Source organism: Vanacampus margaritifer, chromosome 6, assembly GCF_051991255.1.
Source record: "Vanacampus margaritifer isolate UIUO_Vmar chromosome 6, RoL_Vmar_1.0, whole genome shotgun sequence".
In the NCBI taxonomy this organism is placed as follows: Eukaryota; Metazoa; Chordata; class Actinopteri; order Syngnathiformes; family Syngnathidae; genus Vanacampus; species Vanacampus margaritifer.
The window spans coordinates 22,480,947-22,507,000 of record NC_135437.1 but is presented as its reverse complement, the minus strand read 5'-3'; the positions used below and the strand labels follow the sequence as shown (position 1 = coordinate 22,507,000).

The 26,054-nt window shown below is 36.9% G+C and overlaps 2 protein-coding genes across 3 annotated transcripts in view; one reads left to right on the top strand and one right to left on the bottom strand.

Annotated features, from left to right (window-relative positions):
- syt9b (synaptotagmin IXb) overlaps window positions 1-12,695 on the top strand; it is a 44,531-nt gene extending 31,836 nt beyond the window's left edge. For both annotated transcript variants that reach the window (XM_077569447.1, XM_077569446.1), the window contains 4 exons: window positions 4,381-4,501; window positions 4,646-4,817; window positions 4,893-5,022; window positions 11,321-12,695. In XM_077569447.1, the coding sequence (XP_077425573.1) occupies window positions 4,381-4,501; window positions 4,646-4,817; window positions 4,893-5,022; window positions 11,321-11,398 (501 nt within the window). In that variant the 3' untranslated portion in view covers window positions 11,399-12,695. The remainder of the gene's footprint in view (window positions 1-4,380; window positions 4,502-4,645; window positions 4,818-4,892; window positions 5,023-11,320) is intronic.
- Window positions 12,696-18,622: 5,927 nt separating this feature from the next.
- Window positions 18,623-26,054, bottom strand: part of spon1b (spondin 1b) — a 70,886-nt gene continuing 63,454 nt past the window's right edge. The window contains exons 12-16 of the mRNA XM_077569224.1: window positions 22,891-23,061; window positions 21,731-21,898; window positions 21,440-21,598; window positions 20,333-20,584; window positions 18,623-20,248 (exon numbers count right to left, since the gene is read on the bottom strand). Coding sequence (XP_077425350.1) covers window positions 20,085-20,248; window positions 20,333-20,584; window positions 21,440-21,598; window positions 21,731-21,898; window positions 22,891-23,061 — 914 coding nt within the window. The 3' untranslated portion in view covers window positions 18,623-20,084. The remainder of the gene's footprint in view (window positions 20,249-20,332; window positions 20,585-21,439; window positions 21,599-21,730; window positions 21,899-22,890; window positions 23,062-26,054) is intronic.

Genomic DNA, 26,054 nt, shown 5'->3' with positions numbered 1-26,054 from the left:
TTTAAATTTACATATGTGGACACACGTTTGTGGGCTTCAGAGGTGTAGTGCAGTGAAAAATGGCCTTGAGAGAACAAAAAGTGGTTCAGATCAATTAACTTGGTTCCAACGAAAAGTACTTCAAATTGTACAGTTTTATGGATATGGGTCATAAACACACAGTTTGTGACAAAGCAAATATGAAAATGACAGTTGAAATGGAAAAAAAGACAAAAAGAAAAGGTGATAAATCAAAATAGATTGTCAAACTCTGTCATAGTATGAGAAAGTTGATGAAATTCCTTACTTTTCCTCAAGGACAGAAGGTGTTAGTATTATCATTGGAAAAGATGAACTGTCTTCTCTCACTCTGCTTTATTGCTGTGCTTCAGGCCTCTAGTCTAATTTCATTGGCTGAGCATATGTGACCATAATATTGACCGCAGGCCTTGATGTGAGTGCTCAAGAGTGGTGGCCAGCACTCTGTAGTCTGAAAGCAAGCTCAATGGGTGTTTGTGTAGGAGGTTATGACATTGTCTGTGGAGTGCTTGATGGAAGGCGGATCAGTTTATGCTTGCCTGTTTAAGTATGCTTCTGCACACACATTCAAATATTGTGTTTTTCCACTTAGAAACAATATACTGCAAACATGATCAATGATAAATGATAGATTTTACAGGGATGTGATTTGACCAAAGTGAAATTATCTGAAAATTTAGCCGGGGGTCTGGGGGCCGCTGGCACCCAGCTAGGCTAGCTAGCGAAGCCCCCCGGAGCTCATGGGTTTTCCGTGTTTTTAAGTACTTTCAATGCACTCAACATGACAAAGAAATAGACAAAACAACAGCATAAATTTTCAATGTATATTGAACTATCCCATATAAAATGGCAGTTTTAGTCAACTCAAAATCAGTCACTTTCAAAAACATTGGACTGCCTTTGCTTTTAAAAACTATCACTGAGAATATCATCATATCTAACTAATGTGATTACTAAGTTAACACATAAATAATGTTGAAGAGTTCAAATTTCATGAACAAATAATTGTATCATGACCAAATGAAAAGTAACTCATATTAGAGCATACCACAAATGTCTTTGTTATAGCAGAAGATGTTATCTGTCGGAGTCATGTGCATACACAATGAACTACAAAAAAAAAAAAAAAAAATCGGATTTTTTTTTTTTGGGGGGGGGGAGATAAAAAAAAGCGGAATTCCGCGAATTAGCGGAAAAATCACATCCCTGATTTTAATAGACGTTTGGTGTTCTTCACACTCTTTAATGGGCTCTGTATCAAGCATGTATCCTTTTGCCATAAACATTTACAATGTGTTCACACTGCTCTGATTAATACAAAAACTGAATATTTAAACATTTGTGCATAAACACAATAAGCCATATTTGCCTTGCATTTCCCTGTGGTTTGGTTTCTCTTTCGCAAAATCGACACAAAAGCCTAATGCGCCACAACAAACCCTATGAAGATTGTTCTTGATGATTGTTCAGCAAGGGGTTTAAGGAATGGCAACAAGAAAATGTTTTTGAAATAAGGACTGACAGAAACGAAGAAGCACTATGAATAAAACATGGAGCAAAGCTGTCCTTTTTTCACTACTTCATTGGATAGCTGGATAATCTACAATAAAAAAAAAAGCAATTAAAGTAAAAACACAAAAATTGCAATGTCAGATTCATGTACTCTACTGTACCTCAGCAATTTAAATTCCGTGACCAACTAATGTGAGTGTGCACCTGCATGTTTCCATTTTAATCAATAAGGGAAGGTCCTGTAACATTTATTGACGTCTTATGTCAAGCAATAATTTTACAGCACTGCATTTGACCATTATCTATACTTTCTAGTTAATCAAGGGGAGGGCAACCACAAATATTTACAATAATATGTTCTATACAGCCCCACAAGTCTAAGAACGGCATTGTGATTAGTACTGTGTTTGTGGAATCTGAATAAAGCAGCAAAATCTACTCGTGTTTATCCATCTCGGAGGCGGCCATTTTGTCACTCCCAGAGGAAAATTTTTATTGCTATGTCTCGTGAGACAAATTTGAGAATCTCACTACAGTCTCATTTTACTTTACTTACTACTTTTACTTTTGTCTCAAATGTTTCTCATTTGTTTCTCCTAAAATTGACTAAGAGAAATAAGGGAGACAGCAGTTAAAGAGGGAGTCATACTTGAGACTTAATGGAGAAAACTATGAGATCTAACTTCAAGGAGAAAATGAGCATAAGGAGAAATAAGTGAGACTACAGTATGTGAGAAAAATGGGAGAATCTTGTCTTAGTCTCATTTTACTCTCCCTTTTGTCTCAAACATTTCTCATTTCTTTCTCCTAAAATTCACCAGGAGAAATAAGGGAGACATAGAAATTTAAGAGGGAGTCATACATGAGACTTAATGGAGATAATTTTGAGACCTAACTTCAAGGAGAAAATGAGCATAAGGAGAAATAAGTGAGACTATGTGAGAATCTTGACTTATTTCACTCTCTCTTTTGTCTCAAACATTTCTCATTTGTTTCTCCTAAAATTCACTAGGAGAAATAAGGGAGACGTAGAAATTTAAGAGGGAGTCATACGTGAGACTTAATGGAGATAATTTTGAGATCTAACTTCAAGGAGAAAATGAGCATAAGGAGAAATAAGTGAGACTATGTGAGAATCTTGACTCATTTCACTCTCTCTTTTGTCTCAAACATTTCTCATTTGTTTCTGCAAAAATTCACTAGAAGAAATAAGGGAAACAATTATAGTCAAACCTTGGAGATGTCCAAGGAGAAAATGAGCAATACTGAGATACTATTGAGCAAAATCTTAGAAGAAAAAAATGTTATTGCTCAAAATGTATATTTAAAATCAACATCAAAGGCAAATGTATTAAATGAATTGCCAAAGACAAAACTCAAGGACATTTTTGATTGAATTATAGTTTTGAAAGCTTAAATTGTAGTTGCAGTTGTTTTTAAAAGCATTTTTGTTATTTTATTTTGCTAATGATTTTTTTTTTTCAATTTTAATTTTACTTAGCTAAAACAACGTATGTAATATAATTCTATAGATAATGACAAATGAGCTGACAAGACACATTAATTTCCCCTTTGAGATGAATAAAGTGTGTGAAAAGTTCATCAAAAATTAAAATGTAACCTTTATTCAATCAACCTCTTGCATATAAAGTGTGTTGGAGGATGCTTTTTCCTCCGCGTGTTCGTTTATTTTCGGGTAGTGAGAATGTTGGTTATCCGAATACAGGCTGGAGACGATGAACAGTTCCTTCAAAGCTTTTATTTGCAGAATATTCCGGGCACAAATGAGTTACAGACAATGGCTGTAGCAGATCACAAGTTCAAAGTTACAAAGGACTTACAACATTCTTATACTACCAGAAGGGTGGTACCACAAAGTTTCCAGTAAACAGTTCAGCAAGTTTAACTGATAAGCCGGACGTGCAGAGATACGCGATATCACTCAAGGACACATCTGGCCACAGAACAGAGCTCAACTGAGGAAATGTGGACGTTATACAGTCATGACTAAATCTGGGCAGAAGACACACTTCAAGTGTTAGGAGAGATTTCTGCATCATCCGAACACCTAGGGGGACTAACGGTAGACTGTAGTTGTGTGTTGGGACGATCCAGAAACCTCTCCAAACACTTAAATGGTGAATGGATAAAAGTGTCATTTTTGGCTAATTATGCTTTTAACTACAAGGTGAAACAGATACTGTATCTGCCTCCTAACATTAGGCAATTATTTTAAGAGGGTGATTATGGTACTTCATTTATATAGCGCTTTTCCATCTTACAAGGCCCTCAAAGCGCTTAACTTTCGACTACTCATTCACCTACTGATGATGCGATGTCAAGAGCAACTGGGGGTTCAGTATCTTGCTCAATGATACTTCAACGTGGTCACAATGGCATGGAACCCACAAATTCTGGGTTGCGGGATAACCACTGTACCACTCAGCAACGCCACCCGTAATAAACAATTCAGTCAGATCTAATATGGCTGTATGATCTAATATGCCTGAACATGTATTTTTACTTAACAGTAATCTTTCACATCAACCTCATGATTTACAGAAAACACTTTACTTTAAAGTGTATCTTAATAATGAATTTCAAATAGACGCCTTCTTAAAATAATCGCCTAAGTCATTTTTTTCCAGATTTTTCAGGAAACACAAAAAAATGAACCATTTGCATCTTGAGGAGATGAATTATGCCCAAAATTATTATTTTACTTATTTTAAGAGGGTGACGATATTTAAACATATAGTGATTTTGGTTTACATGCTTACAAGGGGAAAAAAAGACGGATTGTTTCTCAGATTGAAGAGGTATTCAAATGAAATGTATATTTGTTTTTAGGACAATGTGGACCTGGGAGAGCTGATGTTCTCATTGTGCTATCTTCCCACGGCTGGCAGGCTCACCATCACGATGATCAAAGCCAGAAATCTCAAAGCCATGGACATCACCGGTGCTTCAGGTGCGTTTTCATTTATGCTACATTCAGTCAAATATGGGAGATTCCAAAGTTATGTTGTAGCTCATTTTAGTTTTTCATTAAATGCAGGGCCATTCTTGTCCATAGATGTTATTATCCTTATTATTGAACATGCTTTCTCCGTAGATCCATATGTAAAGGTGTCGCTGATGTGCGAGGGCCGGAGACTAAAGAAGAGGAAGACATCAACCAAACGCAACACTTTAAACCCAGTTTACAATGAAGCCATCGTCTTCGATGTTCCCCCAGAAAACATCGATCAAATAAGTCTACTTATAGCAGTCATGGACTATGATCGGTCAGTCAGTAACTTATGAAGCTCTTTTGCTGAGCAAATATGGGGTTGAACACTTTGCTCTTGTGCTGACTGCAGGGTTGGACATAACGAAATCATCGGGGTGTGCAGGGTGGGCAATGAAGCTGACACTCTGGGACGAGACCACTGGAGTGAGATGTTAACTTATCCACGCAAGCCTGTCGCGCACTGGCACCCATTAATAGAGGTATGGCAAATTATTTATACATAGTTAGGACTTCACTGTCAAACTGGATCATTGAGTAACAGACCAACACAGTGTCAGATTTTGGACAAGATAGTTGTTTCCTGTTGTTATTGATATTATGTGTTTAATGTTTGGAATGTACTTATATCATTTCAGGCTTAAGATTCTAAATAGATAAAACAGACCAAATCCGACTTAATACAAGTCAGATAGATGGACTTATTCTATTGCATCATGCTCTATTGCTCTTTTAGGTTTAGAATGGCAGAAACAGCAATTATATAACAAGAAGCAGAGCTTTCATTTATAGCTGCCTTGTTTTTCTGTGATTTCCACAACAAAGACAGTGAGCTGTAGCTACAGAGAGCGGTAACTACGTTCACAGAGCTGTTTATAGTTCTGAATTCCCAGCCCACACTCATTAAAAAACAGAGCATGCCAAAACAGATGCCGGACTGATTCATGTAAATTCATGTTGAGTTCTCAAAGCAGCATCTACTATGTTCAACAAAAAAAGGTGCGTAGAAGATCAAAAAATCAATTTTAATTCATTTTTGATAAACGTAATGTAAATGATGATATTACAGGATCTAAAAGTTAACAATAGGTGGTCACCAGTGCTTGTGGACGCACAATGTGGGTGTATGCAGCCTCCAAATGCCCACGCCACATGCGCAGCCGACTATGTCATGCAAGAGAGTGATCTTGCGGTTTGTCTGTATAAATGCACTATAAACACCCCTTTCTCCCTGTGCCTGTCAATGAAAATACCAAAAGAAAGAGCCCCTTGTCTTTATTGTGTATACATTTGATTGAATCGGTTTTGCAAGTCATCGTTTTCTGTTCCTATTTGCATTTTACACAACGTTCCCAGCTTCTTTGGAATTGGGGTTTGTAGCACATTGTTAGCCTTGCTGAAATTAGCCTTGTAATGCGCAATGGCTGATCGGTCATGGATGACGCAGTGGGACAGCAAAAAAAAATGGGAGAGCACAAATTCGATTTATTAAAAAAAAAAACAGTGGGCTCGGTGCCACCACGCGTCACAATAGTCGTATGCTTCCACGGCGTCCAAAACATTGACGACCAAAACGAAAAGCGCTGCACATGCACACAAAAACAAAAGTGGCGCCACCCCGTGGCGCGGTGCCACACTGCGGATTGTTACAGCCTTTATTGATGCGATAATCCAATGTCATACAAATAAACCAATGCCTCACACTGAAAATGACCACACAAAAAGAGACTGTTTTCTTATACTTTTGGAAACTCTGAGTCAAACCACTCTTGTTGAGATTGTATTTTTTAGAAGTAACATAATCCCATCAGGATCCTTTCATTGCTCATTAAACACACACTTTAGAAGTAAATGAAGCACTAGGTGTCACATTGTGTTAAACATACAATAGGACTTGCAGTGCTGGTTGGAGGTCAGTGACCCTGCCTGCCAGTGGTGATAAAGTAAGATGAGCTCCATTGTTGTCTCTAGGGCGTTTGTGTAGCTAAACACCACACTCAATCCACTGGCAGTGTTCTCTGTGAGGCCATTATAGCTTTAGCACTGGACTAAGATTCGAGCTAATGGCTCATTTGTGCTTCTTGAAAAGATCTACACACAAGTCCTGAGGGCACGCTGTGTCAATTGTTATGTTAGTGCAAGTACTACGTAACATTAACCCTTATATCCCAACTAAATGCCTCTTTCTAGTCCAAATGTGGAATCCTGTAAATTCAAACCTCTACTGATAGAAACGTTGTTTAAAAGAGGCATGAAAAATAATCAACAATGTTAGCATTAGCAACTGCTTATTAACTATGGCCATTAGCATCTTTCTCTCACACAAAGTAGTGTACATATGTATATTGCAGTTTCTCATAATACACGCCCTATCAGATAATATAACGAGACTGCTGAATGGCTCCACGCATCAACGTCCATCAAAGGATACTGCCCTTGCTCATTACCAGAGAGGTTGAAAATAGCTGACCAGACATGGTCTGAGAAACAAACAGGACATTTTTCTAAATAGGTGAGAATGTGGGTGTAAAAGATGGGCGTATGCACATACTGTAAATCTAGGTTTCACACAGTTAGTCCACCACTGGTCAGCTGCAGATGTTGGTTCTAGAGGTGTGCGATACTCGAGATTTTAGTACCGATCGATACCAAGTAAATACTGGTGCCCGTATCACCGATACCAAAAACTTTTAGGTTCATAAAATATTATGGCATTTTAAATCATTTGTCCATGTTTCTTTTTGTAAATTAAACTTTCTTGTTGTGTTCTTAAACATGCCATGATGTACTGTCCTCAACGAAAACATACGTAGACTGTTGTTTAAAGTTTCAATGTAGTAGCAATCTTCCTATTCTTAGTTCCTGTCACTCTTCTACATTCAAAGAAACATCAGTCACCGAAGTTCCTCTAGTCTAGACACAAAATACGATACTTACATGTTGTGCTACAGTGTACTAGTTGAGCTAGGTATTAGTGTAGCTCAACTAGTAGTTGGAAAAGATCAAACAAAGCATAATACGACTTGCTTTTTAATTGCACAAGGATTTTTGCTATTTGTAGGCTGCCCGGGTCCCTATCACCCGCAAATAGCAGGGGCACAATGTATAGAATTGTGGTGATATTAATTTTTATTTTGTCTTCATGAGCATATTCAATATTGGAGTAGTCCAAAAGTAATCCAATTACATTACTTTAATATTATGGTACTTGGATTACGTTATTAACTACATTTTTTAGTAGGTAACTTGTAACTGTAACGGATTACATTTTAAAAGTAACCCTCCCAACCCTGCATGCGACCTTTACATACATACATATGAAGTGGGTATTGAAAGAGGAATAAAATTATTTTGTCCTCTTTGCGTGTTCGAAAACTTGAAGACAGATTTAATGTAAGAAAAAACACCTTTGCAAAAATGATTTAATAAAAAAAAGGTCAGAGATCTCTGGACATTTATTACAGACTCCAATTGCTTCACTTAAACAGGTGGAATTTCAGAGCGTCGAATGTAGCTCTTCCGCGTGTACAATGGCTTCTTATAGTTAAAAGACCTCCTCTCTTTCATTTGTAGACAAAACATACTCTCTGGGTACTTTTCCATGAGCGATGGTGAAAACAGAGTCAGGAGTGCGTGTTCGAAACAGATTCTGTTCTCAAGGACCAAATGTGTTTTCGCACAAAACGCTGAGAAGGAACTTTTTTAGACTAAATAGTATGTCCCAGTTTAAGGTCAGATTATACCGAAATCAACACCATCTGCTCTGCACAGGACACAAAACATCTCGACAAGGTTAATATAAAGAATTAAAATGTTAATAATGTGTAACAATGGTTAATATATGAAATGAAGAATTAAAAATGTTATAATATCTATCAGTATCCCAAAAAGACAACACCCAATGAAAACCATTTTCTCACCATGTCGGCATTTTGGTATGGAAGAATCTCTCCTGCAGTTTTGGAACCAGAATCGCTCCAATTAAAATGGTGCCCAATCCAAAGAGACAGCATGGCTTAACACCATATACCCAGTGGCTGTTGTTGTCTGGGTGAACCAGGAGGTCCTCTCCACTACAGATGTGGAGTGCCCCGTCCCAGCAGATGGGAGTCCATTGCATACCACTTCTCATTTATGTGAATGGAAACTCCGATTTTTGGCAGCAGGCATGATTCTACTGATTCAAAATGAACATTTTATTGTTGTGTTTCCCTCCTCTGGCCCTAGTATTAGGAAGGGATTTCACTCATCAAACTTTAATGTATTTATCTTAAATTCAAGTTTTCTCAATAGGGTTGTGGGTAAAATACATTTTCTCAATTGTGTGTTTCATTGAAAGCAAAAACAATTGTAGAGAATAAGTCCCCCAACATCTAAGGAGCACCAGACATGACATGAGATTTCTTGTTGTTGTTAATTTGTGACCATGAAATATGTGTAATGTGTGCACACATTATCATTCCCATTAACAACTAAACAAGAGGTACACATCTTTGTTAGAAACTAGTCTTTGGGATTCTACCCACCCACTTTTATTAGAATTTTCAAGAAATGCGAAAATAAAACTGAATGTAATTGCTAAAAATTCGAAAAAGGGCCCAAAATTTGCAAAAAAATGTTTTTATGCTTAGAGGAGGTGGATTTTGAAGCATATCGAAAAAAGGAAAATGCTAATTTTGGCTATGGAAAAAGGTTTTGAGAATAACCGCTGTCATGACCGGATACACATTGCACGTTTTGACCGGATATTACGTCACATGTACGTTTTTAGTCCCAAAGCAATGTCGGACAATAAAGTAAGGTATATTTGAATATATATTAATATATAATATTATAATATATAAATATAATATATTATAAATATTAATGCTATTTTAGATGGAAAACAGCAAAGAAGCGCTATGGTTTATCAAGAATTACAAAAGAAAACTCATACGACATAATCGCACGGTGCAGTCGCTTCCTGGTCTTCTTCTTTCAAATTACTGGTGGATCACATCTCTAGGGTGTATATCGCCCCCTACGGCGGCGGAGTGCCATCTCAATATTCGCAAAAGAAAAACAGATTAAAATAAGCATAAGTCGCATGCCCATTTTGCGCATTTTCAGTAAATTCTAGAGGTGTCAAGCGATTAATTTTTTAAATCAGATGAATCACATTTTAGAATTTTGAATAATCACGATTAATCGCTCAGTAAAAAAAAGGCTTTTTTAATCAAAAAAAAATTCCAACCAAATTTGAAGAGCGCTGGTTATGTGTTCATTCTTTTCACATTTAATGTTATGAGGACGTCTTCAACATTGTTTGATCCACTGCACACACTCATCCTCCTCTTTTTCTAATTAGTTAATTACTTGCATAATTTAAAATGGAAAAAAATGACCCCAATATTTTGACATGAACAAATATTCTAAATGTGATACCCAAACATTTATTAAATGCTTTACTTTAATGCACTAAAACACAACCTGTCCTACCGTAAACGTAGCCATCCATTGTCACACTAAAGGATAATCTATTGTCAAAATAAATCGTTAATTTATGATTAATGGGATAATTTTGTGTGATTAATTAATCAGTCAGCGCTTTAACTTTGACAGCGCTCAATTCACTTCAAAATTCAAAACAATTGGCTGGAAACTTGACTAGTGTCTGGCATCCTTCATCAAAGTGTCTTTTCTTCTTCTGTTCTCATCAGTAGCCTGCAATGCCATTTTTGTCTTTGCAGCGTATCCCCAGCCTAAAAGGAATTTTAGTAGTGATGGGAAAAGGAAGCTTCATGAATCCCTTGCAATATTTTTTACTCTTCTTGATGATGCTCTTGGTTTGAAGATAAAGGCTAGTACAATGGCAAGAGATCCCATTTCCACTGCATCTTTAAACCAAGAGCGCCATTTAGAGGAGTGGAAAAATATTTCAAGTACTTCATGATGCTTCATTTTCGCATCTCTAAATTTCTGTCTTCCTACTGTATTCGTGTCCTATGTCATTCGCCTCAATCTACACCTTCCCCTTTCTAGGGAAGGAGCTCTCACTTTGCTTACCAAACTGTCAAGATTAGAGCCACAGCTATTTTGTGGCCACATTATTAGGAGTTTAACATCTCAAATTTGTATTTCGTGACCTGAAATGACTATTTTTGTGCATGTAGTATCAAAATCATGGCCACAAAATGGAAAAAAAATTAAAACACTGATGACATGTCTGGGGCTCTATAAGCATTATATAAAACATAACACGCACCTGCCCCTCCAAAGGTCTTTGCACACCCCTGGCTTCCAATTGCACTTCTGCTGACTTAATGGACTGAGAATGATAATAAATATGATAGTAACTGTTATTTATTTTCAGCCATGCTTCTAAACAGACACACACACACACACACACACAAAAATGATAACGCCGAAAATCTCTCCAATTCGCCGAACTCGTTTTAAAATCAGCTTTTATGTTCTTTAGCAGCAAGCAAAGGGTATAAAGAGGACAGAAGCTTTGTTTGCTTCCATTTGAACGTGTTGCTGAATAAAAAGGAGACGTTTTATCAGCACATCCTCTAAATCATTTGAAAGGCGTTTTTGAGCCTTTGCCCATGTGTATCTCACCTTTTATCGGCCCTAGCTAATCATGTGGCACCAGAGTGTACGCTAATCAAAGAAAATCTGGATTCCACACAGATTGTTGCTGATAAAGATTACATCTACAGCACTGCAACATTTTCACGTGTGTATTTTTCTGCAACTAACTGCATCATTCTTGTCTCCTTTATTTGTGGTGATCAGTGGGTTGGACAGGGAGCGGCGGGGAGTGGAAGTCAAGGAGGATCGACCAATTCTCTGAAGGCACCCCCTTCACCCTGAACACACACACACACACACACGCACACACACAGACACACACACGCACACACACACACACACACACACAAACTACGCCTCAGGTTGGTAGAATAACAAAGAACGGACCTACAAAAAGTACCATTAAGGCTTAACCCTACTACTTTCTTACTTACAAACAAACTTAATTACATTCCAACTAAACTGCTGCCGTATATAATTATTTTAGCTTTTACTAACAATGTCAATCATTTGAAAATAACTTACTTTTGTGTAAGTTAAAATTTTAGATAACTGTGACTGACGAGCTATCATACATTTTCTTTAACAGACATGTCAAAGATTCTTAGTGAAAATATTAGTTGTTTTTTTTTAAATTTCAGCTTTCTCATATGCAAAAATATAGTAATGTATTTGCTTTGAGATATTTACATAAATAATATGGCATTGTTTAGTTTTTTTCCCTAACCGCATGTTTAAGTAGCATTTTTCACAGTGTTTGGTCAAAATAAAGAAAATAGAGGCCTAGTAGACAAATATTGATGTGGTGTGTTTTTCAGAGAAGTGATCAATTTTATTGCAGTGATTCCTATCTGTTATATCAAACAGCGCATTGAGAGTGGCTGGTTACAGATTTTATGTATTGCTTCAGGGCAGTTTAACTGAACCATCTTAATTTAGAAATATGCAGTAAGTGAAATAAAATCAGGAATCCATTTTAAAGTGTTGACTAATAACCAACAATCAACCATTGGCAGTATCGTCACCCTCTTTAAAAAATGGCTTAAGTCATATTCTGATAAAAAATAATGTTTGCCTTAAACGTCTCAGGATGTTGGCCACCTACTAAAATCGGCTACATCCTTAGTTAAGCATCTAATCTTTCCCTAAAATAACATTTTTAATAAATATATAAGGGTTCAGATATGGATGGATGGATGGATGGACGGATGATGGATGGATGGATAATATAATCAGTATCTGGTTCAGTTTTGTGTTTTCTAAAAAAACTGAAACAAAGACTTAGGCCATTATTTTAGGAAGGTGACAAAGGTGCTATTTTAACAAGTTTCCTAATTCTATCATAAGTACGACCACACCATATTGTATTTTTAAGCCTGTTTTATGTTTAGGTTTTGAGAAAGTGCTTTGGACACAGTCACAAGTAGCAGTGATGATTTGTGTTTGTCAATGGAATGCATGCATTATGCTTAAATGAGTTTTCTTTTACAGCTTTGTTTCTGTCAAACCGTAATGTAAACACAAGTTTTACTGGTTAAACTGTCCATTCAGATGTCATTAATAAATATTTCTTTATGGATGGATTGGTGTACTGATTGTCATAGAAATAGAAAACATCTATAATGTCCACATCTGATCTCTGAGTACTCCCTATTTACTGACCTTACAAGTAATAAGATGTTCTTTACGCATGCTGGTGTCAAGAGTAATGCAGGTAGCGACACTGGGTCCCATAGCAACAGAACTCTCTAAATATTCAGGTCTGGGATATTTACTGTAACTTGTAACGTGCATTTATTGTCACGCAATGCCTTTTAAATAGCTGCATTTCCAGACTCTGACATTCCGTTTAAACTTGTCATAGTAAAACATACAGTGGACCCCTGCATACTCGTGGTTCAGCACACCATATTCCCAGATTTTTTTTCTCTTTTAAAATGAACAAACAACCAAAGCTGTGTTACACCACCTACGCCCATACTTATATGTGGTTCCAGCATGTATAAACTTCACAGTCTACTTTCAGCCACCAAATGTCGAAGGAAAAGCCCTCGGAATGCCGGAACGTCCAGCATGGCGCAGAGAGATGAGCCAAATTCCCAAACAAGCACATTGAGGCTTTGCATTGGTACAAAAATCAGGATATGCCATTTTTTACAATGGGGCACAGGGGTCCATGTCACAAAGCATGTTCAACAAACACTGAGACTTACCCTGTGCGAGTTGACATACCCTGAGATAGGAAACTCAAATTTAACAAATTTATTTGGGGGACGAACCAGCGATCCCGGCTACGAACTGGGCGCTCTCGCCCCCTACCGCCTCGACTTGCCTTTAGCTCCGCGTACCTCCAAAAAAGTTATTTAATTTTACGAAAAAATTTATGCTTTAAAAACTTGTATTTATATTTTCTAAATTTATATTATTATAATTACTATTATTATGATTTTTTTGTGCCCCCCCCCCAGGCAGTTGATGCCCTGCACACAGTGCGTGATAAGTGTATGTCGAGTGCCGTGTCTGGTGCTCAGCATATGTGTACACCCCCTTCTAAAGATTTTAAGATTTTATTCAATATCTCAATGAACATTAAAACAATTTTCAAAATTTTGACAAAATGTTTTTGGTTAGAAAAGGCACTTAACTCATAAGATGAAAGTAAAGTTGGTAATAGAATGCATAGATTACAAAATCAACAGTTTAATCAAATTAACTAATGCAAAAATGAATGAATCTCACAACAAAAATGACTTCATCTATCTAGTATTTTCTATGACCTCCATGACTTTTATAGATAGCAACATGTCTGCTATACCTGGAATTAACAAGTTGTCAGTCTTTTTCTGGTTCTACTTATTTGTGCAAAATGTTGTTTAACAAATTTGTTAAGACAACTACTTTTTGTGTGTGTACTAATTACCAAATCTTGTTTGCAATTAATGGCCTACATTCGTAGGAGTACGTATTGTAGTATAGTATTCCATAAAAAAAATAAAATAAATAAATAAATAAATAAATAAATAAATAAATAAATATATATATACCTTACAAACCTGTTGGGGTGTACTCGTTTATGCTGAGCACGGCTTTTGCATTACTCCATTGGCCAGATTCCTTGAATACACTGCAGGTGGCACTGCAAACCTGCAAATGCACTGCATCACAAGCCACAAAAAGACCTACATAGATATAGATAAATATGATTTACAATGTGCAATGACACATATAAGGACTTTCTTTTCTTTCCTTTTTAAACATCCCCCTCGCCTTCACTTTCAGTTATGTCATTCCTACTTTTGTTAATCTGGTAAGCAACTGCTGAAAACCAGATGAGGTGAACTCTACTGTATGATTTAACAAGATATATCAGACATCCTTTGTGGTGCCAAACGCTCCTCTCTTCCGGCTTCTCGTCTCGAGGGGGGGGGAAAAAATCATCAGTGTTTCAGTCACAACCATGCAAAAAGATCGCTGAGTTGTGCAATGACCTACGGGACCGCATGTAGCAGTGCCCCGCCAGATGCCTTTATCTACAGTTTACAGGCCATTTAACACTGCACAATGCAATTTGCCAGATGCACATATGTGAAGAAGCCGACATACTTCTGAGCAATATGTGAGAATGTAGGCATTGCAAGGACATGAACCCTGTGATGCCGTGTGTTTTGGGCCTGTCATATAAAGACGGGAAGATTTGTTGATTGTTATTTTTGTAGACAAAACAACAATAAACTACATAAAAAATGTATATCCTTTATAAGGTATTTTTTTTCTACATCAGAGGAAACCATAATAGTTGGTGGACATCAGCGTGCAAAAGATGGAAAAATAGTCCTTCAATCATTTATCATTTAAAAGTATGAATATTGTTGGGGAGATTATACCTCAAAAGCAGCAGTGGTTTAGTGCTAGATTCTTGGCAAGTCATGCTTATAAAAAACCCAAACTTCTCCCGCCCCCATGTGAAAAACATGCAGTTTTTTCATTCCCAGGTGATGTGATACCGAGGTTGTGAGAAAACAAACTTGAAGCATGGGTAGAACACGCAAACTCCACATTGAAAAGTGAACCGAGAATGCTTGATTTAGTTCAAAAGGAAACTTAGTTACTCCACCGCCAGACATTTTGTGTGAATCTAATAAGCCTTCTAAAGCTGTCATTTGATTAGATTTAGCACCTCTGCCTCTGAGGTGTCTATTTGTTTGAGTCGTAGCATATAATGAGAATGAATGAAACCAGTCCCCCCATCTTGTTCAGAGGATGCTCATCAATATTAAAAGCTCGGTGGATCCGCTATTTGAGCAGGCATTTTCATTTTTTTTTTCTCTCTTTTTCTTTTTTTCAGGAAAGCTCAGTATTGTTCATTCGATTTGACATCATCATTGCTCTCCTTTTTTAAAAAAAACAAACAAACAAATCAATTAAAAAAAAATGTAATAAATGTTTTTTTTTTTTTAATATATATACATATATATATACATATACACACATATATATATATATATATATATTATTATTTTTTTGTATGTGGGTGAGTATGTGTATGTGCGTGCGTGCGTGCAAGCGTGTGTGTATTCATCAGTTCACCTAAAGCCCATTAAAAAAAATCCCATACTAATAATATAATATAATAATAAATTGCCAAATGCAGAAACATCAATATAAGTTATCACGATGTAGTGGCTCTCGCTAACAGACAGAATTAAGTAACCGGAATTAGGTTAAAAAATTCTATATACCTAGACCATGTTTCTATAAATTTTGATATTTGGTTTTTATTTGCGGCAGATATTTTTTCCATTAAAATGTGATTTATGAGGAGGTTAGACCATTGGTCGATATTAAGAGTTTGTTTATTTTTCCAGTTAACAAGAATTGTTTTTTTAGCGATAGTAAGGGCTACAAGTGTAGATTGAAATTGTTTATGTGGTAAGTCAGTTGTTGTTAGGTCACCTAGCAAACACAAGTTTGGAGATAAAGGTATCCTACAGTCCAAAATAGCGGAAAGTTTTTCTAAGACTTTAGTCCAGAAATACATAACCGGAGTACATAACCATAAAGCATGAACATAAGTGTCTGTAGTGTTTTGTAAACATTGGAGACAAATGTCGGAGTCTGAGAGTCCCATTTTCTTCATCATATATTGAGTAATGTATGTTCTGTGAATAATTTTATATTGGATAAATTGTAAATTTGTGTGTTTTGTCATTTTAAATGCGTTTTCACAAACTTGAATCCAAAAGTCAGGTTCCGGTGCTATAGACAAGTCTGTCTCCCAGACTGAGCAGGCAATTTCAAACCAAAAGGCACTTAATCACAGGCAGAAACAATTCAAGAAATTATGAATTACTATCAATATCTTATGTTTTTTTGTGTTCATGATGGTAAAGGCTTGTAATAGGCTTCTTACTGCCATAATAAACCTTCATCACCAACAAGGCAAGACAAGGCAAAGCAGCTTTATTTATATAGTACATTTCATAGGCTACAGAGGGTAACCTGCAGACCCCGGAACCCTACTGGGTTTGTATTCCACAAAGCCACAAAATACGGTATTGCCGCTTATATCCTGTAGCATGACATCATCGGCTGGCGTGCAAGCCACCAAAGAACCCCGATACAATCTTGCATCTCATCTGGTACTGACACCATAACCCGGCCCACCAGACTGGGGACCAACCAATGTCTCACTCCAAGGTTTGGTCCAAAGTTGACAGCCCTGAGTCCTGACGATAGTCATTTGTTCCATGCTAGTCAATAGTAACATAACATGATCACAGCGTTTAAATATAGAACGGAATGTGTATAAATAAGTTTGTTAGGATGATAAACAAGTTTTACCTTTGCATTATGAGGAATATTGTCCCCCGGTGTGAGCATTGCATCTCGTCCCAGAGACTTAGCCAGCGACAAGCTTTTAAATCAGTCCAAGGAGACGGCATTGACTACATAATGAAATAGCTCGCTGTGAATTCCGGCAAAGTCGGCGATTTCATTAACTTGGTAAAAACAGCAGGCAACAGAAGGTAAGGGACTGTTTTCAAACTAGAAATCTCCAATTTAAGTAAATATTGCGCTCTATGAGTCCAGACTAAATGTGCCACTTAGATTGACAGGCAAACTTCGGTTGAAATAGTAGATTCCATGGCTCGTTGGGCAATAATAACTTTTAGTTTGCAAAATAACAGCCGCTAAGTCACTAAGTCGCTCCGGGTAACTTCCACCTCCATTCAACAGTCATTTCCTTCCGATGTCCATCATAGGACAGTCACGTGATTACGTGACGTCGGTGCAAAAGGTCTATATTCAGTCCCAGTCTAAACAGTAAACTGAGTATCGGTAAACTTTATACTCAGAAGAGAGGAAAATATTTTTTAAATTAAAAACAAAAACAAACACTCAACGGATGAATTCTACACACTATTGAAAATATGATTTATTTCTCTTCATATAACCAAAATCTGTCAATACAATCACAGCAAAAAGTGTCACAAAAAAGACACAAATAAAAATACTGTACTACAGGTTAAATGTACAGTACTGTGTTAAAAAACAAAAACAAAATATGAATAAAATAAATCGCCTCGTTGGATCTGACCAGTCAACATAGTAGGCAATATCCTCATTGTCACTCTTTTTTTTAAACTATTTTCTTGCTGGAAGGTGATGCCAGTGTAAATCTGTTACAATTTGGCTGAACATTTAGACTAGTCTCCCTGAGCATCAATCCATTGGTTGATGACATTATCAACTAGTGTTGCACAAATTTTATTTGACAAATGTGGCCCTCTTCTTTTTTGAGGACGTTCTCCTTTTTCAGGCCTTCCTCAACCTCTCCCTCCTGCTCTTCCTCCACCGATTCGTCTCACCGTCACTTTTCTTATTCTGACTTCTTCCATTTTGGTTGAAATCAGGTAAACTTACATGCTGCACTTTTTGAGTGCTCAAACCTGATTGGTTTGTCTTCAATAAAGCAATCATGTGCTGAAACAGCTAATGTGCGTGTGGTGATTTGTCAGTCAGTGCTAAGGAATTGCAAGGAAGTGATATTATGATATATATCTGTGTCTAATGTATACAAGTTTGTTCAGTGTTTTGCAAATCATTGTGTGTATTGTTCTGCAAAAATTGTGAGGCTGACTTCTGAAATCTGATACAACGATTTGCTCCTTCAGTGCAAGGTGTTGATAATTATGTAATTTTGTCTGTTTGTAGTGTTTATGCAATTTAAAAAAAAAAAAGAAAGAAAAGAAAAGTGTAGGTTTATTATTATTATTATAAAGTGTAGGTTTAATCTCCTTTTGTGTTTACAGTAAACTCAACTCTGGTTAAATTGAACTGGTTAAATTATGAATGGAAAAACTGGTTGTGGGAATACTGATCATTTGCTAATTTATGTGGATTGTTGCATCATCATAGCGCATCTGTTGTCTCTAGGTCTTTGGTTTAGTAGTGTTGGTTTTAAAACATAAAAATTAAAACAGTATAACACCAAATGCAATTAGGGACATTTACTTTTGTTTTTATTGCAAATGTGGTTTCTTACAAAAGAGTCACAAAAAGCAAAAAAAAAAAAAGGGGCTTGAAACCCAACAAAAATGTGTGATAGCAAAAATGTGTGCTAGCTGGCAAATCCCCCACAAAATGCCTGCAGTCATAAGAGCTTTGATAGTCACATTTATCAAAACAGGAAAAAGATGACAACATAATTTCCTACGTAATGATAAATAACACTGAATGTTAATAGGCTACATCACAAAAAAGCACACTACAAATCTAATCCTAATTAAGGCCAAAGCACACATTACAATTAAATGTAATTCTTTTTAATTAAACCCAACAATGTGCACAGTATAATTTGACACTTTTGAGTTGTTGTCTGTCTTTTCACAGACCGATAAAGGCAGATTGACTCATTTAACAATGCAAAGTAAAGTTGAACTGTTGTCAGAGGAAAAAAACAAACCAAAACAAAACAAGACTGTACATGCAAGTCGGATAGAAATATTGCCGTTTCAATGCTACATCAGCTGATAGGACAGATAAACAGCAGTGACATAAACTGTATATATATGACTAACTAGTCTTTCCTGACTCCTTGTGTTTGCATCGTGTTGAAGAAATAATGCACATCCATTTAACTATAACATGGTTTAATGTCCGTTAAATATAAGCTATTGTTCCAATGCTTTAAATGTGCCTGAAACAACAAATCATAGTGAAATGATCACAAATGAATGTTTCAAATTAATTTGGTAGTTAACTGATAATCTATATCAGAAAATTGAGTGTAAATTGTTAAATGACTTTGTGTAATGTTGGAAAATTTGAATGATCACAAAGTGAGCAGCATAATTGTTCTCTGTATGTGCTACATATAAAAGTAGTAACACATCAGCAGAGACATGAGAGAAGGAAAACTGCTCTGCAAAAGCCATTGAAGGAATTTTCTCTTATTTGAAAATGTGGTAATGGGTTTATAATAATGATAGTAAAAATAAAAAAAAAAATCTGGAGCGGGACCAGATGAAGTGTTTTCAAGTACAGACTGTAGATACTAGTTCATCAAAAGATTCAGTTTGGTGAAAAAAGTTGTATCATTCGACTATTGAGCAGATATCAATTTTGTTAAGAATTGTTTTAAATCATTCTGATCCCAGTTTTTGAAATGCTGCTCTATGCTCATGCCCCAGGTGCCAAAACACTCAAAATACAGGAAAGCTACAGTGCTAGTACTCTTGAATAATTCTGTAGTGCTGTAAAGTATAAAAGAAAAAAAAAATCAGCCCTGTCAGCTTCACCTCACCTTCTTCTCTCCAGCCACTTCACTAAATCCAAATAACCACACAGCCCACCCTGCACTGCACACGCAACATTCTTCCAAAACATTTGTTTACATATTTTTCAAAGACACCCATTGAAGCACACATATATCCTAGTACTTCTCTGCATAATACAACAGCGCCCCCTAGCAGGGATTGACGTTACAGGCACGTATCTCCTTCCGGTCCTTGCAGTTGCCCGTCAGAGTGCCTTTCTCTCTTTTCTTCTTCAACATGAAACGCTCCTGGATGCCTCCTCCACATGATTTGGTGCAGTCTGTCCAGCTGCTCCATGGCTGCATCCCACAACCTTGGGAGCAAAAGACAAGAAGTTGCATTTCTCGTAACACTCTCAGGCGGCATATTGATGAGTCTTTTAAATCTCGTGACCAACCTGACTGCTCTTCTAACACTGCATCTCGTCCCTGTTTACCTCTTCTTCTCCTCTTGCCTTCACCTCGATCCTCCTTTGGCTTGGATCGGCACTTGCGGAGCTTGCATTTCTTGCGCTGAATGGTCTCGGGACAGGAGCTGCCCCCGAACTGTGGCTCCAGTTTGACCATGCGGGTTCGGATGGTGTGTCCTTTACCGCAGGACTTATTACACTCGGACCATTCCGACCATTCTGAGACCATGCAGTCAGTAGCTGGAAGAAACGAGGGAAACGTGTACACACACACACACACATGCGTGTATGCATAGGTAACGTGGCTTGATAGTATCTTGCACAAGTACTAATACCGCTTGAACCTTCTCTTTCATATTTTGTAACGTTACAACCACAAACACACACGTCTTTTAATGTGATTTAATTTAAATGACCAAACATAATTGTGAAATGGAGGGAACATTATAATTGAATAATTTTTCTTACATTTAAAAATTTAAAAACAAAGTGCCACACAAAAGTATTCAGCCGTCTATCTACTCAGATACCTCTAAATAAAATCCAGTACACAGCCAATCATTATAAGAGCCCGCCAGTGTGTAAGGGTCTTGGTTCTTAGAGAATATTAAAACAACAGCAATATGAAGAATATGTAACACAGCAGTCAGGTCAGGGATAATATTTTGGAATTTTTTGGGGAAACTATTTTGCTTCAGAGAGATGAGATTGGCTCATGCAAAGCTTTCTAAAAATACTGAAAAAAAAAAGACTGGCCATTATTTTAGCAAGTTGAGATGATGATATGATGGTTCTTAGAGAATATTAAAACAACAGCAATATGAAGAATATGTAACAGCAGTCAGGTCAGGGATAATATTTTTGAAATTTTTTGGGAAACTATTTTGCTTCAGAGAGATGAGATTGGCTCATGCAAAGCTTTCTAAAAATACTGAAAAAAAAAGACTGGCCATTATTTTAGCAAGTTGAGATGATGATATGAATAAAAGAACTGTACCAAGATCAAAGGATAACTTTTGTGCCCCATATAAAACAACCCACTGTGAATGTAACAACAGTAAAAAAAAACCTGCAAAATGCAAGTGGGACACTTACGACACTCTGGCAGCATGCACTTCTCAGTCTGCTCCAACTCTTCAGTGCACTCCGCAGGATCCGACTTCAGCATCCTCTGGCGGGTGCGCAGGCCACGCCCACACGTGACGCTACATTCGCTCCAGTCAGACCACGGTGACAACATACATGGGATGCTATCTGCAAACAAACACATGGACACATTATTGACATCAAGGAATTGAATTACAAACTATCTACAGAGTGAGACAAAGTGTGTTACGTTTGATTTGATTAATATTGTAGAGAAAGTCCATTTTTTTTGTAACTCACAGCATTCTGGCATTATGCATTTGTCAACTTCAGCCACTTCCGTTTTACACATTGATCCATCAATCGGGGGCATTTTAACCATGCGCTCTCGTCTTCTCATGCCCATCCCACAGGACACACTGCATGGATCCCACTCAGCCCACTCAGTTACCACACAGCTGCTGGCTGCTGTAGGGCGGCAAAAAAATACACTTCATGGCAAAAGTCTTATACCCTTGACAGAACAGACACTGTGATGACATTTAAAATGAGTGCACAAACATGGGAAAGCTGAGCATTATACCAGCAGAAACTGAAAAATGAAAACTTCCAGTTCTTTTGGGAAGAACAGCCTTTGGAAAGGCATTGATGCTTGATGAAAGGGCCCTGGCTCGCAACCTCATAAACACTGTAGCTTATTCCAAAAGTGCTCTTTATTGAACCAAACTCATCCAATTACAACTTTACGAACCATGCTTTAAGCAGTCATCTGGAACAGAAAACAGCCGTATCCAAACTATTTCCTCAAAGTTGAAAGACAAGAATTTATACTGTACTTTACATGAGTTAATACTACGGTCAGTTAAAGTACAAGGTGAATGGACAAAGGGATTTAGACCTTCCTCTTAGAAGATTTGCATCCTCATACTGTTGTCCATACAGTTGACTATGAAGTCATGTTAATTAATTGAAATGTAACCCTATGAAGCTGGAACCATGAAATATGAATAAAATTCGGATTCTTTGTAAATAGATTATTTAAGTTTTTTTTTTTAAATCAACTTCCACATATGACTTTTAATTTGTGTCATATTTGACACATCCAGTCACAATGCTTTAAATTCGCAAATTTTTAACTGTCAAAAATATAATAATAAACAGACATATCAAACATATGAATATTTCCAAAAATCAGAAAGAACATTTCCCAGTATCTTCGCTGGAAAAACATCAGCTGGGTGATACTGCCTTATAATGGATTATCCGTGCATTGCATGTCAGATCACAAACGTCTGGTTTTTAATGGGGAAAAAAAATATTATATTCATGTAATAGAGGGCTCAAAATGACTTGCATTTAATATGATACATTTAGCTTTATAGGGTTAAATCAGAGGAATAGAGAATGCCCAATTCTTGTCCACCACCTGCACACATACAATAAAGTCATGAGAAACTCACAGCATTCTTCATTGACGACGCACTTCTCTATCTCCTCTGTGTTGAGTTGGCAGAGCGATCCATCCTCAGGGTACTGTTTAATGTAACGCTCTCTGGACCGCATTCCCATCCCACAGGAAACACTGCAGGCCGACCAGCCTATCCACTCTGACATCATGCATGTTGATGGCTCTGCACATCAAAACAGGAAGTTATTTAATTCATCTAGCTGGAGCTTTCTTTCTTTTAGTATTTTTGCAGACGTGCACTGTAAGAAACCAGCATTAGCACCGTTGTGGGTGTGAACACAGACGATAAGATTGTCATCTAGCTAGCTAGCTTCCCACCATTCCCTTTTATGCCAGCACACTAGAGGTGCCCAGTCTTTGACAATGCGGAAAAAGAAATAAACTTGCTGGAGTACACGCATAAGATCGAAGAGCGCAAATTACGAGTAGACCATCCATGAGGGGATGATTTAAAGTTGGCCAGAGTGATCACAGATCAATACTGTGTTCTCGCTCTCTGTGTTCTTGGAGATCGCCTTCCATCCGGATCTTTCGTGTCTATGTGTGAACCCAACCCATAGCTGTGCAAGGACGGCATATTGAAATATATATTAAAGTTGATAATAAAACAGGACGGCCCAATCAAATTCGTCTATTTGCGTGACGTCGTCTTCGCGAGCAACGTCACTCTCCAGTCATCAAGTTTTTCCCGCAACGACATTCAACAACGACGTCATTCACTACTGTCTCTCTTCGGCTAGTAACCATGTTGGATTTTTACTTTGTCGACTTCAACGAGTCGCTTTTCTTACGTCACGTCTGCTCTTCGCTCATTGTTTCAGCCCACTGTCTGTTAGCTCAGGTTTGCCCCGCCTCAGAAATGCGATTAATAGGGCAGTTGACCTGACTCACTCTCCGGCAAAGCCACGAGTGAGTCTGGATTTCCAGGCTACATTTTACCCTGCATAATATTAGTTTGCAGATATAACGGGTATAACTTTTTGATGGACAGTTAAAAAGGCATATTATGACATTAATCATTTTGTCTATTCTAATTATACAGGCACACTATAAAATGCTAAAAGTAAGCGCGCTTACTTGACACCTACATGCATATGCAAAAATAGCAGCAAACGCAATGCACACTTCAGATTTTCAGATCTTTGAGGTTCTGTTAACTCATTCACTGCCATTGACGGCTATAGACGTCAAAAATTCATTTGAACTATTTTTATTAGTTTCACATTTTTTCCACTTTTGTTAATAAGAGTATGAAAACCTAGAAAAAAAAATATTGTACATTTAGAACAGATATAAAATTTGTGATTAATACCCCTAATTTTTAAATAATATTTTCTTTTCTTTTTTAATTAGGGGCATCAGGCGATTACATTTTTTAATTTCAACTCTTTGACTGCCAAACGTTTTCAGAAAAGGGATGCCGTGGGTGCCAGCTGATTTAAGCATTTTGACTGATCTTTCAAGGTCCACAGAAAATTATGTGTTTGGACTATGGAAACACACATACTACCAAATGAAAGATTGGACTCTCATCTTTCATCAGAAAAAAAAAGTTTGTTTCTACCTTATTCCGTTTTTCAGTAATCAACAATAGAAAATGGTTAGTTTCACCTCTGTTTTGAAACAAACGTCTTTTAACGTCTTTGGCACTCCTCCATAGGATTTTACTAAACGTTATTTAACGTTTTTGGCAGTCAAAGAGTTAATTAATCGCATGACTTCAATAGTTAACTCACAATTAATCACAAATTTTATATCTGTTCTAAATGTACAATACATTTTTAATCACATAACTTCACTAGTTAATCACAAATTTTATATCTGTTCTAAGTGTACAATACATTTTTTTCTAGGTTTTCATACTCTTGTTAACAAAAGTGGAAAAAAAGATTAAACTAATAGAAATAGTTCAAATCAATTTTTGACATCTATAGTCGTCATTGGCAGTGAATGAGTTAATTTGCATAAGGATTGCCTGAGGAACCAAATCACTCACACAAACTGTATTCCATCCCTAAAATGTTAGAGATGAGAGCATCAAAGCATCAAATCCCCAATTTAGAGAGGGTGGACATTGTTATGCTCATACTGCCTTGTTCCCTTGAAGTATTCTTGTCATCAGGCACACACCGACACCAACAACCCTCTTTGTTTTCATTTGGCATTAGGTGGAAGGGGGACCAGATAATTACTGCAGCCTCACCTGGTTGGCAGATAACTGCTACATTTATCATAGAACCTCTTAGCTCTACTCCACTTTTTTTCTTTCTTTTTTTTAGGTGGGTGAGATAAAGTGTCATGCAATGCAATAATTGTTCTTGTATTTTGAAGCCTTAGATATGAACATAAATAAAAATGGTTAGATGAATGAAATGAAAGGTTGCCATTTGTTTGAAAGTGATTCATCCATTTATGCAAAAGCATCCTTGCACTGGCCATTTTTATTCAATTGTGTGTCCTTCATATGTTCAATTTCTGTAAATGCAAAAGGACTGCATTTATGAGATGCCATTTGAATTTACTTTCATTAATACAACCTTTATATCACTAAAGTCACCAGTTAGTAGAGGAATTTTAAGTAAGAGACAAAGTGTGCAGTAAGAGTACGTCAGATTTCCTTTGCCTTACATTTATTTGTGCATTTAAAGACACGACTGCAAATGATATGCACATATATATGTGGTGTTTTCTTCTGAGGTAGGATCGTTTGTAAAGGAAGCACCTGAGGGGGAAAAAAAAAATAACTGATCCATCTTTTATTATTCTGTCAAGTAATTAAGGTGCTGCCAGCATCACTGTCTAATTATGGATCAACAGCTTTGTATGACATTCTCATCATAAACAATCAACTTCTGGAATAAAATCCTGACACCTCTTAGACAGGCGTTCACAGAGAGGCTACCTGATTCACGCCGTAGCATCTGTTAATTCAAACTTTTATAATCGCTAATATAAAAATTATTATAATCGCTCAAAACAAACGTGGCCCCAATTAAATGTTAGGATCAAACAATTCAGCCAAGCAGTAAAAAATAATTAAGGCAGCAGCTTTGTTATTCCACTCTATTCCATTAGCTTAAGCCAAAATAAACCAAATCCCTGTCAACACAAGATAAATAGCTACGCTTTAATTGGCATATCAATTTCAGGCTTCTT